This window comes from Carassius carassius, chromosome 5 (assembly GCF_963082965.1).
Source record: "Carassius carassius chromosome 5, fCarCar2.1, whole genome shotgun sequence".
In the NCBI taxonomy this organism is placed as follows: domain Eukaryota; kingdom Metazoa; phylum Chordata; class Actinopteri; order Cypriniformes; family Cyprinidae; genus Carassius; species Carassius carassius.
The window spans coordinates 4,517,616-4,535,220 of NC_081759.1; the positions used below are offsets into that span (position 1 = coordinate 4,517,616).

General features: G+C 40.0%; 1 protein-coding gene across 1 annotated transcript in view; it reads right to left on the reverse strand.

Moving 5' to 3' along the window:
* Positions 1-696: 696 nt before the first annotated feature.
* The window catches only part of ddr2l (discoidin domain receptor family, member 2, like), a 41,665-nt gene continuing 24,756 nt past the window's right edge, over positions 697-17,605 (reverse strand). Inside the window, exons 9-17 of the mRNA XM_059549538.1 lie at positions 14,375-14,467; positions 13,912-14,066; positions 13,396-13,600; positions 8,600-8,844; positions 7,501-7,628; positions 6,816-7,013; positions 2,767-3,001; positions 2,227-2,376; positions 697-1,787 (exon numbers count right to left, since the gene is read on the reverse strand). Coding sequence (XP_059405521.1) covers positions 1,650-1,787; positions 2,227-2,376; positions 2,767-3,001; positions 6,816-7,013; positions 7,501-7,628; positions 8,600-8,844; positions 13,396-13,600; positions 13,912-14,066; positions 14,375-14,467 — 1,547 coding nt within the window. The 3' untranslated portion in view covers positions 697-1,649. The remainder of the gene's footprint in view (positions 1,788-2,226; positions 2,377-2,766; positions 3,002-6,815; positions 7,014-7,500; positions 7,629-8,599; positions 8,845-13,395; positions 13,601-13,911; positions 14,067-14,374; positions 14,468-17,605) is intronic.

The window sequence follows — 17,605 nt, forward strand, 5'->3', positions numbered from 1 at the left end:
ACATCATAGTACACCAAATGTTTTTTTGGTGCTACACTCATCCACAAACACTTGCTAAATACATTAAACGGCATTAATAAAACATAAAAGTGGATTAAAAGAAATAAATAAAAATGTGCTTTGAATAATTTTAAACTTACATACATATTCCCCCATTAATCATGTGCCTTCTACAGAGATCGAAGATTGAATGGATCTCTACACTATTAATATTTTTGGTCCTGTATGTCCTCAGTCAGACTTACCGGTAGTTAATTTAGATAAAACAACAATGCAATTGTAGCAATTGTTTTCCTCTGCAGTGAATGGGTGCTGTCAGAATGAGAGTCCAAACAGCTGATAATGACGTCATAATATCCATCAATTGACATGTTGTGAAGCAAAAATTTATTTTTGGCAAAAAAACAACAACAACACACACACACACACACACAAAAATCATTAAAGAGTTTATAACTTAAACAGATGTTTCAGGCTAAAATATGAATCCTCTATCTATAATATTGCTTTTTTTTCTGTGAATTATTGCGATATCAGATGTTTGGACTCTCATTCTGACGACACCCATTCACTGCAAAGGATTCAGCAATTGATGTAATGCTAAATTTCCCCAAATCTGTTCCCATGAAGAAACAAACACATATACGTTTTGGATTGTCGGCAGGTGAGTAAATGTTCATCAAATTTTCGTTTCTGGATTAACTATTCCTTTAAAGCCAACATGAAATGGCATTAACAACCCATTTTACTTCTATAATTGGACATATGCATGTGGAGGCTAAAGGTCAACTTCACCCCAAGAACAACTTGAAGTATCCCAATGGAAATGCTTCTTGCTTTTTTGACATTAACCAAGAACCAACCTATTACATTTTGATGAGACATTGCCTTCTTTGGAAACATGCACAGATGAATCATGGTCCATTGGTCTGTTCTTATTGTTGACTTTAAAGTGGCCTGTTAGAAGTTGGGGGAAGAAACAGTGCATTCGATTGCACATCAGTCCATTGTTGGCTCTATAACCCTCTCCCTTCTCCTCTGAAAGGGTTTTTAATCTAACTATAACAGTAGTTCTGCTAGATCCAGGCAGAGAAAGTCTCTGACCCGGCTATATCCAAAGAACCTGTAAAACATTCATATTTAGAGAGCAAAAAATACACTTAATATCATAAGACACAGTAACTCCAGTGTGGGGGTAAATAAGGAACAAAAATAGACAAAAACAAAATAAAACCAAAGACAGCAGTGCTTAACGATACACAACCACAGTTTTGACAAACACAACATTCGTCCAGTTGGTTCTTTCTGCCTAGATTATACAGTAGGCTCAAGAGTCACTGTTGGAAAATGACAAACAGAAATAACATATATGATAAAGAAAAAAAGGGAAAGAACAACAGAGAAGTAAAAAAACAACAACCTCAAGTGTCTATGGATTGAAAAAAAAGCTATCTGAGTCCCAATGGAGATGAAAATGTGAGTGGATAAATGATTGAATGCCTTTTGTGAAATCTCATCATCTCTAGATCTATCTCTAATAACGCTACATTGTGGCTATAATGTTACTGCTCTACTTCAGCGACTGGCGAGCAGTCAGAAGACATGTATAACAGTTTTCCTCCAGGTTATTTCAATAGAGCAGGTGTCGGTCATGAGTGGGGTGCGAAAGTTCGCAGGGCCTGATACAATCTGTGAAAAGTGGGCCGGTCCGCGATGTCACGACTCCAGCAACGCATCATCAGCTCGAACAGAGAGGATGGACAGAGTGGTGGGGCGGAGAGAAAGATCTAGGGAGAAAGAGAGAGCAAAATAATAAAAATGATGTTACAGTTCATGCAAAGGTTGTGAATTCAATCAGTCTCATTAGAGCTGATCGTGGTAATTACATTGCTGTCTATGGAGGGTCAGAAAGCTCTCAGAATTCATCAAAAATATCTGAGGAACGGAGATCTTACAGGTTTAGACCGACATGAGGGTGAGTAATTAATGACAGACTTTTCAGTTTTGGGTGAACTATCCCTTTAAATACTTTAAATTCAAACTGAATTTAAGGCTTTTAAGACCCACAGGAACCCCACTAATTTTACTTCAGAATGATGCCAGTGTATAGTTCAATTCACTTCAGGCTGAGTTGCTTTACCTCAGAACAATTCACTTAACTTCAGATGAAAAGTATAATTCACTCACTCACTTCAAATCAAATCCAAAACCAAAACCATTTTGTACCTGTCTCCCCTGGTTTCTGAAGAATTCGCCGGTGTTCTCGATGACCTGTTCATCAGACAGCAGGCTGTAGGGCTGCTCCTTACATAAAGTGAAGATCTCCCACAGGGTTATTCCAAATGCCCACACATCATTAGCTGTTGTGAACTTCCCCTAAAACACACACACACATGTAACACAATGCACTGATGCAAAGGAAGAAAGCCAGAAGTTTCTTCTGCTCACCTAGGCTCCAGTCAATTGATTAAAAATACAGTAATATTGGGAAATATTATTACAAATTAAAATGACTGTTTTCTATTTGAAAATATTTAAAATGTAATTCATTCTTGCGATGCAAAGCTGATCAGTGTCACATGATCCCTCAGAAGTCATTCTAATAGGCTGATTTGCTGCTAAAGAAACCTTTATTGTTATTAATCAATGCTGAAACAGTTGTGCTGCTTATTATTTTTGTGGAAACTGAGATACATTTCTTACAAATTAATCTTTGATGAAATGAAAGTTCAAAAGAACAGTATTTACAGCCTCTCTTGCTCTCACCAGTAAGATGCTCTCCCAGGCCATCCAGCGTATAGGCAGCACAGCGCGCCCCTGTATACGATAGTAATCACTACTGTACAAGTTTCTGCTCATGCCGAAATCAGAGATCTTTATGGTGAGGTGGCGGTCCAGGAGGCAGTTCCGTGTGGCCAGATCACGATGCACAAAATTCAGAGAAGCCAGGTACTTCATCCCAGAAGAGATCTGCACCGACATGTGCAACAGGTCAGCAAGGCTGCAGAGACAGAAATAAAAGTTCAAGTTCAAGTCTGCTTTATTGTATTGTCTCTCAGACCCCGGTGCATACAGATAACATTAACATTAAAGCCTAAAAAAATCTAGATCAAATTTAAAATGTAGATACAACTATACAATTAGGGAATGTAAAAACAAAAAGGCATATAATAAAATTAAAAATAAAGTTAAATAAAGCAGCGCAAGGCAAATGACAGATATAGTGCAAATCAAGGAAGTGAACAACAGTGCAGATAAAAGATTTTTAGTGCAAAAAATCACTTATTAAAAAATACCTTATTAAGTCTGAGTAAAGTGACAAGTGACAAAGGGCTCAAGAGCAGTTATTTTATTTAACTGACTGATGAGGTAGTGGAATGATGTCAGTTCCATGCCGAATGAGGTAGCGAGCAGACCAATGCTGCACAAAGTGACTGGTGCATGCCATCATATAATTAGTGTGTGTGTGTGGGGGGGGGGGGGGGGGGGGGGGGGTTCAAAGTTTAGTGGTGCCTAGGGAAGAAGAGGGGAGGTGGAGCAAGTTCAGGGGGGAGTTCAGCTTCCTGACAGCCTGGTGGATGAAGCTGTCCTTCAGTCTGCTGGTCCTGGCCTGGAGTCTCCGCAGTCTCCTCCCTGATGGCAGCAGGCTGAAGAAGCTGTGTGATGGGTGAGTGGCATCACCTGTGATGCAGAGGGCTTTGTGGGTGAGACGTGTTCCATAAATGTCCTGGAGGGAGGGGAGAGAGACACCAATGATCTTCTCAGCTGCTCTCACTATGCGTTGCAGAGTCTTTCGGCAGGACGCGTTGCAGGCGCCTTACCACACAGTGATGCAGCTCGTCAGGATGCTCTCGATGGTGCCTCTGTAGAAGGTGTACATGATGGGGGCCGGGGCTCTGGCTCTCCTCAGTTTGCGGAGGAAGTAGAGACGCTGTTGAGATTTCTTGGCCAGTGCTGCTGTGTTTTCAGTCCAGGAGAGGTCCTCTGTGATGTCCACACCCAGGAACTTGGTGCTGCTCACTCTCTCCACAGTCGCAACATTGATGGTCAGAGGAACGTGCTGAGTGTGTGCTCTCCTGAAGTCTACAACAATCTCCTTTGTCTTCTCCACGTTCAGAGAGAGATTGTTGTCACTGCACCACTTGGCCAGGCGGCTCACCTCACTCCTGTAGTTTGTCTCATCTTTGTTGCTAATGACACCCACCACAGTCCTGTCATGAGCAAACTTAATAAAGAGGTTGGAGTTGTGTGATGGTGTGCAGTCATGGGTCAGCAGAGTGAAGAGGAGGGGGCTCAGCACACATCCTTGGGGGGCCCCAGTGTTCAGTGTGATGATGCTGGATGTGTTGCTGCTGACCTGTACTGCCTGAGGTCTTCCAGTCAGAAAGTCCAACAGCCAGTTGCACAGCGAAGTGTTGAGCCCCAGCTGAATCAGTTTGTAGATGAGTTGTTGAGGGATGATTGTGTTGAATGCTGAACTGAAGTCTATGAACAGCATTCTGACATATGAGTCCTTTTTGTCCAGATGGGTGAGTGCTGAGTGGACGGCAGTGGCGATGGCATCATCGGTCGACAGGTTGGATCGATATGCAAACTGGAAGGGGTCCAGGGAGGGGGGGAGGGCAGACTTGATGTGGTGCATGACTAGCCATTCAAAGCACTTCATAATGATGGGGGTAAGTGCAACAGGACGGTAGTCATTGAAGCAGGATGGAGATGGCTTCTTCGGAACTGGAATGATGGTTGTAGTTTTGAAAAGAGTCTGAGTTCATGACAAATAAAACAGCAAAGGCACACAAAACATGACCTGGGTTCAAACCAGTGTCAAATTCAACCAGCACCATCCCTGACTACTTGAAAGCGAATAACGGAGATGGAAATTTCCTTAAAAGATTCTATATATAATGTATTATAAAAGCAGTTATAATGCATTAATTATGCCTTGTAATGCACATTATAATGCACTGTACGATCTTCTGAATAATTGCAACCACAGTTATAATACATAAATATTTGTTGTCCACCATTAAAACTTATAATGTATTGATATATAATACATTTTACATTTGATAATGCTTTTAAAATTAAATTATTTATGATGGGACATAATTCATTACAATGTATATTATAAATACTTTTAGAATGCATTATAAATAAAGGCTTTAAGTATTTTAAGGCTTTAAGTGTTACTGAAATGTAACTTTAGTTTGATATTTTTTTCTCATATAAAACTACATTTTGGCTTCAGAAGGCATTGGATACAGCGCAAAAGTAATTTGAACAAGGTTTATGATACTTTTTTGTCTTTTGAACATTAGATTTCATAAGAACAGTGCATATATTCGGTTAAAAGTCTTCTGTGTGAAACTTTTTATTATCAAAACTATTAAAGTTTTTTCGTTAAATTCGTTCTAAAGTATTACATGAAAACATTAAAGGGTTAGTTCACCCAAAAATCTAAATTATGTCATTAATAACTCACCCTCATGTCGTTCCAAACCCGTAAGACCTCCGTTTATCTTTGGAACACAGTTTAAGATATTTTAGATTTAGTCCGAGAGCTCTCAGTCCCTCCATTGAAACTGTGTGTACGGTATACTGTCCATGTCCAGAAAGGTAAGAAAAACATCATCAGAGTAGTCCATGTGACATCAGAGGGTTAGTTAGAATTTGTTGAAGCATCGAAAATAGATTTTGGTCCAAAAATAGCAAAAACTATGACTTTATTCAGCATTGTCTTCTCTTCCCTGTCTGTTGTGAGAGAGTTCAAAACACAGGAGTTTGTCATATCCGGTTCGCGAACGAATCATTCGATGTAACTGGATCTTTTTGAACCAGTTCACCAAATCGAACTGAATCGTTTAAAATGGTTCACGTCTCCAATACGCATTAATCCACAAATGACTTAAGCTGTTAACTTTTTTAATGTGGCTGACACTCCCTCTGTCACTCCACTCCCAAACCAATATCCTGGAGTAATTCATGTACTCCAGTACATGAATTTGCATTTTTCGATGCAAAAAATTCTAACTGACCCTCTGATGTCACATGGACTACTTTGATGATGTTTTTCTTACCTTTCTGGACATGGACAGTATACCGTACACAAAGCTTCAATGGAGGGGCTGAGAGCTCTCGGACTAAATCTAAAATATCTTAAACTGTGTTCTGAAGATGAACGGAGGTCTCATTTTTGGTTTTTCTATGAACTAACACTTTAAGTTGTAAAAACAAAGGAAAATCTGAAATGTTGTGTTGGCAATAAACTTCAAAACATACTTAATGCTCAAATTGCTCAAATGAAAGATAAACAGAAATAAAAAAATTACTAAAATGAATAAAATGACAAACGTATATGACAAAATTACTAAAACAAACTAAATTAAAATGATAAAAAATAAAAACAATGGTATTAAATACTATAATAGCACATAAATAATATTAACATAGGAAAAGAAAAAAAAGAAAATAATACATGTTTAAAATGGCACGAGGGTATAATAAACATGTGCTCCATTTTGTGTTTAGCAATTGATTGTAAAAAAAAAAACAAAAAAAAAAACACCTACACATTGAAATGATTTCCACATTATTATTATGACTTGATGACTCAGAGTTCTCACTTCAAAACTTGGCTTGAAATCTGAAACATTTCCATCATAAATTGAGAGCTGACTTGAAACTGGAAGGTTAAATTGAAGAATTCGGAGGTTAAGAATGTTAATCTCGACTCTGACTTGTAGAATAGCGATATTGACCCCTGTCTGGAGATGAAAGTCTGTACATGTCATACTCCTTCATAATGATGGACACACCTGACAGACGGAATGTTGTTGGCATGCGTGAGAGTGCTCTCTATCTCTCTCTGAGACAGGAACATGTTGAGGTCTCCGTTCTCCATGTACTCGGTCACCATGCAGAGCGGGTCGGAGCTCACGCACACGCACAGCAGCTGGATGATGTTTGGGTTATTCAGACGCGACATGATCTTTATCTCCTTCAGGAAGTCATTTCTACACAGAAACAAAAGTCAGAAAGGTTATCATGGGATCAGGAGAAAGGTTACAGGTCATTCTAATGATAACTGTGTATTTATAAACAATTTTACACATTTTATGAAGGATTAAGAGCCTATTAGGAGTCAATATATGACAAAATAATTGAAACTATATATGACAGGTATAACTGAATATATTAGACAAATATTTGAAAAAATATAAAGAATATTAAAATTTTAAATAAATTAATAAATAATTTTTGCTATATATATATATATATATATATATATATATATATATAAACTGTTTAAACAATGCATTTCACTTGCCTATTGTTTGTTTTAATCCATGAGCCACTCCATTTAATTCCAACCAAATAAAACACACCAAAATAACAAAACAATTTCCACACTTTTTAGCAAGAGCTTCCCAGAAGCCTCACTCTATGATGCAACTTTCCAATAAATAGTTTTTTTGTGTGTGTGTTTTTTCCCCCTCAAACCTGGCAGTGCTGGTGGCATCTGCTCGGAGTTGTTTAACTGCTACTAGCACCGGCCTGCCGTTCTGCTCCGGTAACACTGCACACTCTCCCAGAAATTCAGCCAAACCCTCCGCCTCACACAAATGCACCTGGAAACAGCAACAACAGTATGAACATGGGCAATCAAACTTTATTTAATTTTGGCAAACAATATGAATTCCTTACTATGTAAAAATATTGTAATCACTGTATGTAAGAAAGAAATTTAAATTAACACTGATGCATTCAATTGATCAAAAGTGACATTAAAGGCATTTATAAGGTTGCAAAATATTTATTTCTATGTTTTTATACCAAACTCTCTATTCATCAAAGAATACTGAAAAAAAATGATCATGATTCCTTCAAATATATTTAATGCTGATTCAACATTGATAATAATGAATAAGATTGATATAAATAGATGTTTCTTTAGCATCAAAATAAGCAAATCATAGAATTAAATATATATTTTAATAATATAATTAAATATATATTCATATAGAATTAAAGTAATTGTGCTTAAAATTCAGCTTTTGTCAAAGGAAAAAAATATATATTTTAAAATATGTTAAAATAGAGAACAGTTTCTTTAAATTGTAATAATATTTTAGAAAATTACATTTTTGTTTTGGTATTTTATAATTAAATAAATTCAGCCTTGGTGAGCATTAGAAACTCTTACAAAACAAAACTTTCGTATATCATACAGTACTGTGTGTCACAGTACTATGGTATTACCGTGGTGTCACCATAGTAACACAATAATCAGGGTCAACAGAGATAAAAAAGTATTAGTAACACTACTGCATAAAATCCTTGGCTCTCACTCTAGATTTCCAGTGTTTTTCTTAATAAAGCCATATATAATAGTCATGTGTGGTCACTAATAACAGGGTTTTCTGGGAAACACTGTAATTTCACCAAACAAATATCAGGCATTGCAGCACTGTTTGTATAAAACAGAGTAAACAGTGCGTGAAAACATCCCAAATAACTCAGAATTAAAGACAATTCAAGTGTGTCCAGAAGCGAGCCAACAGAACAACAGCAGCGGTAATGAAACCTGCTTCGGACTCACCTCACCAAACTGGCCTTCTCCCAGTTTCTCTCTGAACAGCAGTCTCTCTCGTGGGAACTCGGCCACGGAGATGTCCTTCCGCGTCAGGGAATCTACGGTAAGTGCCGGAACGGCGTACATGTTGCTGCCGGTGACCCCCTGCAGGCTGATGATGTCGGTTTCAGCGTAGTGTGGGACGCTGCTCTGAAAACACTGGTGTGGGGTGCACAGGGTCACGTCAGGTTCGGCGTATCCTCCGCTACAGGCTACAGAGACAAAGAGATGCATTTAAAAGAAAAGCATTTTAAAAACTTTTTAAACAAACTGTTAGGGATCCTGTTGACTTTGACAGCATTTTCATACTGTTCAATGGAAGTCAATGGGAGCCAAAATTGTTAGTTAACACAAAAATATTATGACTCTAAAATGGTTTGGTTAAAGGGTTAGTTTGCCCAATTAGCAAAATTATGTCATTAATAACTTACCCTCATGTTGTTCCAAACCCGTAAGACCTCCGTTTATTTTCAGAACACAGTTTAAGATATTTTAGATTTAGTCCGAGAGCTCTCAGTCCCTCCATTGAAGCTGTGTGTACGGTATACTGTCCATGTCCAGAAAGGTAAGAAAAACATCATCAAAGTAGTCCATGTGACATCAGAGGAGAATTAGAATTAGAATTTTTTGAAGCATCGAAAATACATTTTGGTCCAAAAATAGCAAAAACTACGACTTTATTCAGCATTGTCTTCTCTTCCGTGTCTGTTATGAGAGAGTTAAAATCAAAGGAGTTTGTCATATCCGGTTCGCAAACGAATCACTCGATGTAACCGGATCTTTTTGAACCAGTTCACCAAATCGAACTGAATCGTTTTAAACGGTCTCCAATACGCATTAATCCAAATTTGGCTGACACTCCCTCTGAGTTAAAACAAACCAATATCCCAGAGTTATTCATTTACTCAAACGGTACACTGACTGAACTGCTGTGAGGAGAGAACTGAAGATGAACACCGAGCCGAGCCAGATAATGACTCGTTCACGAGTCAAGAACCGGTTGCATCCGTTTTCGGAAGACCAGTAGTTCTTTCGGACAGTTCGATTCAATAAATCGGTTGAAGAAAACGGTTCCCCGGTTCTTTTGCGCTCGACGTAATGGCATCATTTGCGATGATTGCCCTTGATTCAAGCCTTCGGTTTACCCGCGCTCATAACACTAGCAAAGAATCAGTTCAGAATCAATCATCAAAAGAATCAGTTTGGTTCAGACGCTCTGTGTGTCGGTTTGCTTCACACTGAATCACACATGCGCAGTATCATCAGCTCCTCGGTTCTCGAATCGGACACGTCTGACAGAAACGGTTCTTGACTCGTGAACGAGTCATTATCTGGCTCGGCTCAGTGTTCATCTTCAGTTCTCTCTTCACAGCAGTTCAGTCAGTGTACTGTTTGAGTAAATGAATTACTCCGGGATATTGGTTTGTTTTAACTCAGAGGGAGTTAAAAAAGTTAACAGCTTAAGTCATTTGTGGATTAATGCGTATTGGAGACGCGAACCGTTTCAAACGATTCAGTTCGATTTGGTGAACTGGTTCAAAAAGATCCGGTTACATCGAATGATTCGTGCGCGAACCGGATATGACAAACTGCTTCGTTTTGAACTGTCTCACAACAGACACGGAAGAGAAGACAATGCTGAATAAAGTCGTAGTTTTTTCTATTTTTGGACCAAAATGTATTTTCGATGCTTCAAAATTCTAATTCTAATTCTAATTCTCCTCTGATGTCACATGGACTACTTTGATGATGTTTTTCTTACCTGTCTGGACATGGACAGTATACCGTACACACAGCTTCAATGGAGGGACTGAGAGCTCTCGGACTAAATCTAAAATATCTTAAACTGTGTTCCAAAAATAAACGGAGGTCTCACGGGTTTGGAACAACATGAGGGTAAGTTATTAATGACATAATTTTGCTAATTGGGCAAACTAACCCTTTAAAGGTGCTGTATGTAGGATTGAGACCGAGTAGTTGAACTAGGTATTGCAGTCCAAATTCAAAATATTGGAGAGGGGTTTTTTTTCACCCGGTCTCTTCTTCTCAGACTTGATGCACACGCAGGTTGCCAGATTGACGACAAAAACACTTTTGTTTGCCAGCTTCCATGACTCAAATGAAATATTGACAACTGGCAACCTGAGGTGCTGAAATACAATTGGGTAAACTGGGGTGGTTTCACAAACCAAAACAGAGATCGACATTCCGGCTCGGAACGCACATTTTCAAAGGAGAATAACTGACCGTAGCATTGTTTTTCAGATAAATATGTTAACTTAAATATCTGCAAACATATTATGGTATTTTTATTCTTTAGTACAGTCAAAAACTTACATACAGCACCTTTAACAATAATCCTAAAAATATTGTTTAATGGACTTCCACAGTATTTTCCACACTATGGAAATCAATGGGACACAAAGCCATTTGGTACGAACAATCTTCTGCATATATTTTCTTGTGGGTTCCACAAAAATACAATGGAAGTCAATAGGACCCAAAAACTGTTTGGTTCCCAATATCATTGAAATACCTTTTGTGTTCCAAAAAACAACAACAAATAAATTACGGAAATCAATTAACCCTTCGCTGGAAGTTTGATGGACAGGTGACAGGTGGCATTTTCTCCAACAAACAAACCAGACAGAAGAGTAGATTAAAGGGATAGTTCACCCAAAAATCAAAATTATGTCATTAATAACTCACCCTCATGTCGTTCCAAACCCGTGAGACCTCCGATCATCTTCGGAACACAGTTTAAGATATTTAAGATTTAGTCCGAGAGCTCTCAGTCCCTCCAATGAAACTGTGTATGGTATACTGTCCATGTCCAGAAAGGTAAGAAAAACATAATTCGTTATCTGGCTCGGCTCGGTGTTCATCTTCAGTTCTCTCTTCACATCAGTTCAGTCAGTGTACTGTTTGAGTAAATGAATTACTCCGGGATATTGGTTTGTTTGAACTCAGAGGGAGAATCAGCCACATTAAAAAAGTTAACATCTTAAGTCATTTGTGGATTAATGCGTATTGGAGACGCGAACCATTTCAAACGATTCAGTTCGATTTGGTGAACTGGTTCAAAAAGATCCGGTTACATTGAATGATTCAGTCGCGAACCACATATCATACACTGCAGTGAACTCTCTCACAACAGACACGGAAGAGAAGACAATGATGAATAAAGTCGTAGTTTTTGTTATTTTTGGACCAAAATGTATTTTCGATGCTTTAAAATATTCTAACTGACCCTCTGATGTCACATGGACTACTCTGATGATGTTTTTCTTACCTTTCTGGACATGGACAGTATACCGTACACACAGCTTCAATGGAGGGACTGAGAGCTCTCGGACTAAATCTAAAATATCTTAAACTGTGTCCCGAAGATGAACGGAGGTCTCACGGGTTTGGAACGACATGAGGGTGAGTCATTAATGATAATTTAGATTTTTGGGTGAACTAACTCTTTAACGTTGGTTGACTTGAACTTGGAAAACTGTGTTTACTTTGTGCTATAAATAGTAAAGAGGAAGAGATGATTGGTTTATGTGGCACTTGAATGTGAGGCACGGCATGAAGGTTAGTAAATGCTGACCAAATTTTCATTTTTGAGTGGATTATCCCTTTAAGTAATATATATGCCTTTACAAAATTTGAAATATTGACAATCATGTCGCTTTGTTGATGAAGATTGGGAGAAAGAGGAAGAAAGAGAGACAGAAAAAGCAGAAGAAGACAACAGAGGAACAGGCCAACTTCATGTTATTTCAACCAAAACCCTGAGGTGTCTAGGTGCAAGAAACCACAGAGTGTCAAAAATGACCACAGGAAAATCTAGCATCATTTCTTACCCTTGCAAAGTCCTTCAGTCTGGTGACAAGGTCAGGTGGAGTTCATAGACTGTAGGCAAAAGGTAAAGAATGCAAGACTAGAGGAAGAAGAATGGAAAAGTGCACTGGCAGGCAGCATGCAAACTGTTGAGGAAACAAATGTCAATGAAATCAAGTTTAATAGGATGAAAAATAGAAGAACTACAGTACAAGAAGTTAGTTTGAGAAAGGACATCATGTTCAGATATTCAGTGATGAAAAGAGAAATTAATACTCTTATTCTGCAAGGAGGCATTAAATTCAAAAGAGACAACAAAGACTTTTATAAATGTTACAAATAAATACTGTTCTTTTGAACAAAAATATTAAGATGGCGGAGTAAGGTATAAATTAAAAAAATAAATTAAAAATCCTTATTTTATCTTGTAATAGTATTTCACAATATTACTGTTCTTACTGTATTTTTGATCAAATAAATGCAGCCTTGGTGAACATGCAAAATGCCTTTTTTTAAATCTTAAAAAAAAAAAAAACTCAATATATATGTATATATTTGATTAAATGAATTAAAAATATGCTGCTTTTATACTGATATGCAATGACTTAAAGGTATAGTTCCCCCCAAAATAACGTTTTGTAATTATTCACCCTCATGTTGTTTCAAACATGTTTTACCAGCAAATGTTCGTCACCAACATTCTTCGAAATATCTTCTTTTGCATTCAACAGAAGAAAGAAACTCATATAGGTTTGGAGCAACTTGAGAGTGAGTAAATGACCGAATTATATTTTTAGGGTGAACTCTCCCTTTAAGGCAATAGTTTTAAATTCTGGCTACATAATTTGTAACGATTCTTAAAAAATAGCGAGGCAGGTCACCAGTGTTTGAGACAGAGCTAGTGTGTGTTTGTGTATAATAATAGAAGATACCAGAAGCTTCTGCACTCTGCGACAGCTCGGGAAGTTTGCTCCTGAGCGCAGCGGGATCCTGATACTGGGGGTCCAGCAGGAAGATCCTCTCGTAGGGCGGGTCGAGGGAGATGCGCGGGGGCACAGGAGGAGTCTGCAGAATTATAGTGTCACTGCTAGAGGACAAACGCACTGTCACCTCCTCCTTCAAAATTCGCCTCGGAGCCTGAGACACAGAGAGACAATTTCAATTACTCTGGATCTGAAACTGCATTGTCAAGTGAAGAAACCCACAGATCATCTGCATATATGTGAAAACCACATTTTATTACCACATTCAGAAATAATGTATAATGTCGGTAAGAAAACAAAACACCCTTTTTTTGAAGCTGTGCATTCAGGGGAAAATTTTTAAGACACAACTACTTAAAATGTCTGTGAAGTGACATATTTAAATTCAACTATGCTCATCCTTTCAGTAAGGTATACCAAGGTATATCATGTATTTTTGAGAAGCATTATAAACTGCACACTAACCTTCTCCAGGACTTTGCACACATATTGGCACCACAGAATCAGGAAGATGATCACCACTAGTAGAAGAATAATAGTCACCAGACAGCCAATCAGAATCGATGTACTGGCCTCTTCAGGAGAGCCTGGTTTTAATGGTTTTGCTGTCGTCTGGTCTTCTGTCAAAAACACATGTGGGTTAATAAAGTTCAGTCAAAGTGTGTAACACAAGTTAGTACAGCATTTTCAGTTAAAGCCAACAGGATGTGGTGTTCACAACCCATTTTTACTTCTATAATGTGACACATTTCCTTCATTTGTATTCATCGGAAACTGACTGAATCAGGAAAAGCAGTCTCTATATGACTTTGGTTAGACAAACATTAAATTTTCTTTGGAATAACACAAATTAAGAAAGTATACAGTATCAAATGACTCCACGCTGACTGTAAAAATGCTGGATTTTCTCAGCACAATGACTCTTTACCTGTTTTTTGTGTAGTTTGTGGTACTTTGCTGTTAACCTCATATGAAGGAGGGGTCAATACTGGGGGCTTCTGGGTGGGAAGCACATTAGTTGCTGCAGTGGAAAATAATTAAAACACAGGAAATTACTACACCCACTTAAAAATGCATTTATAATTCTAAGTAATGATTTGGGGTCTAGTTTTTCCTAAAGATTGCAAGGGACATATGTGACCCTGGGGTAAGTCGCTGGGGTATATTTGTAGCAATAGACAAAATTAACATTGAATGGGTCAAAATTATCGATTTTTATGGCAAAAATCATTAGGATATTAAGTAAAGATCATGTTCCATGAATATATGTTGTAAATTTCTTACCGTAAATATATCAAAATGTAATTTGCGATTAGTAATATGCATTGCTAAGGACTTCATCTGGACAAATTTAAAGGTGATTTTCTCAATAGTTAGATTTTTTTTGCACCCTCAGATTGCAGATTTTCTAATAGTTTTATCTCAGCCAAATACTGTCCTATCATAACAAACCATACATCATTTGAAAACGTCTCAGGTTACGAATGTAACCATGGTTCCCTGAGAGGGAACGAGACATTGCGTCCTCTGAGGGGACACTATGGGGAACACCTCGACGTGACCCGTGTCTGAAGCATACTTTGAAAAACGCCAACGTGTTGGCCGGCGACAGCCTCTGACGTCACTACCAGCGCGACCATAAATACGCGCCCGTAGGACCCGTCACTATCTTCTTCGTGAAGCTTGCGTCCGAAGCATGGCAGGGAGCTAGAGGACGCAGTGTCTCGTTCCCTCTCAGGGAACCATGGTTACATTCGTAACCTGAGACATTCCCTTTCAAGGGAACTTCGAACTGCATCCTCTGAGGGGACACTATGGGGAACAGTATACCCACGCCGCCATGTTGAGGGGAGTGCAGACCAGAATCATGGCAAACACTAAGTACCAACTCTACCGCTTTTCTCTTCACCGGGAGTCGCCCCTGGGACGGTCTGACGGCTGCCTTATGACATTATCCCTTACGGCCAAAGGCCTAAGCTACATACCCAACTTATCCTGTAGGTCCCTGGCCCGGGGTAGAGCTAAAGGCTTGGAATCACAGAGATTCCTTTAAAGGGATACGGCTAAGAGCCTGGCACTTTCCTCTACCAAGTCTTTGCCTGTCACACAGGGGCTACTGCTAGCTTTCGCAAAACCTGCCAAAAGGGCTGTCCCCACAGCACTCTAGTAGCGGCGCCCTGTTCTAGATAGGTATCTGAGGATACCTAGGTGGAGTGGTGCCCAAGATGAACGGGGCTTAAACCAACTCAAGAAAGGGCACGAAGCAGCAGCGCAAAGCCCTTACCATCTAGGGATTTTAGAAAGAACGCAGAGACTAGCGTGCGAACTTACCACGATGTGGATTTCAGAAAGTGCGCAAAGACTCCTGTGCACACTTACCATAACATGGATTTACAAATACTGTTCTAAGGAGGGGTTCTCGTGGAACTCTGTCAGAGCAGCTCGTAGAAGAATGGCCCGGGAGCAGAGCAAATGGGCGACCTCAGCCCCTGCCTCAGCAGGATGCCTGCTCTCACAGAGCGTCTCAAACAGTATGTGGTACTGGAGCGCTCTGAAGAACCGGGAATCAGTCTCCCAAGAGAGGAAGACTCCGAGCTCCGAGCAGCATGCTCATAGGTGACCCTTTCAGAAAAGGGGAGCGCTGGTGAACTACCCGAGAATTGCCCACACAGCCCCCCCAAGTTGAGGGGGCTTGGGGTGTAAAATAAGTACACACCGGTTGGATGAAGCCCAAGGAACACCGGGGCGAATCATCCCAAGAAAGGGAACGAAGCGGAGCGCCTAACCCTTACCATACAGGATTTTAGAAAGTGCGCAGAGTCTTGCGTGCACACTTACCACTTTACGTGGATTTCAGAAAGTGCGCAGAGACTTGCGTGCACACTTACCACTTTACGTGGATTTCAGACAGTGCGCAAAGCGTTAACGTGCACACTGACCACCATGTGGATTTGAGAAAGTACACAGGCAAGCGTGTGTACTGAAAGGTTACCTGACAACCACAGTATGTGGGAGCTCACATTCAGAGAGGCCTGTGAAGCCTGCTACCTGATAACCACAATATGTGGGAGTTCACCTACAGAGAGGCCTAGAGAGGCCTACTATCTGTTACCAGATAACCACCTCAGTGGAAACTGAAAGCAATATGGAACTCGACTCCAGGGAGGCCTGGTGAGGCCTACTACCTGACAACCACAAATCGCGGGAGCTCGTTTTTTAGGAAGCGCACAGTATGTGGGAGCTAAATCTCCAGGGAGGCCTGGTGAGGCCTACTACCTGGCAACCACAGTATGTGGGAGCTCTTCTTCAGAGAGACCTGATGAAGCCTACTATCTGAAAACCACAATGTGCTATTTAGTGGAACGCACAATATGTGGGAGCTAAATCTCCAGGGAGGCCTGGTGAGGCCTACTACCTGGCAACCACAGTATGTGGGAGCTCGTCTTCAGAGAGACCTGATGAAGCCTACTATCTGAAAACCACAATGTGCTATTCCGTAGAAACGCATAGTATGTGGGAGCTAAATCTCCAGGGAGGCCTGGTGAGGCCTACTACCTGGCAACCACAGTATGTGGGAGCTCATCTTCAGAGAGACCTGGTGAAGCCTACTATCTGAAAAAGCCACAATATGCTATTCCGTGGAAACGCATAGCCTGTGGGAGCTAAATCTCCAGGGAGGCCTGGTGAGGCCTACTACCTGGCAACCACATTATGTGGGAGCTCGTCTTCAGAGAGACCTGGTGAAGCCTACTATCTGAAAAAAGCCACAACATGCTATTCCGTGGAAACGCATAGTATGTGGGAGCTAAATCTCCAGGGAGGCCTGGTGAGGCCTACTACCTGGCGACCACCGAACGTGGGAGCTCACCTTCAGAGAGACCTGGTGAAGCCTACTATCTGAAAACCACAATATGCTATATAGAGGAGACGCACAGTATGTGGGAGCTAAATCTCCAGGGAGGCCTGGTGAGGCCTACTACCTGGCAACCACCATATGTGGGAGCTCACCATCAGGGAGGCCTGATGAAGCCTACCACCTGATAACCACAATATGTGGGAGTCCACCCAGCCCCTCATGTTGAGGGAAGCGATGCTTGAGGTGCATAACAAATACACACTGGTTGGATGAAGCCCAAGGAACACCGGGGGCGAATCATCC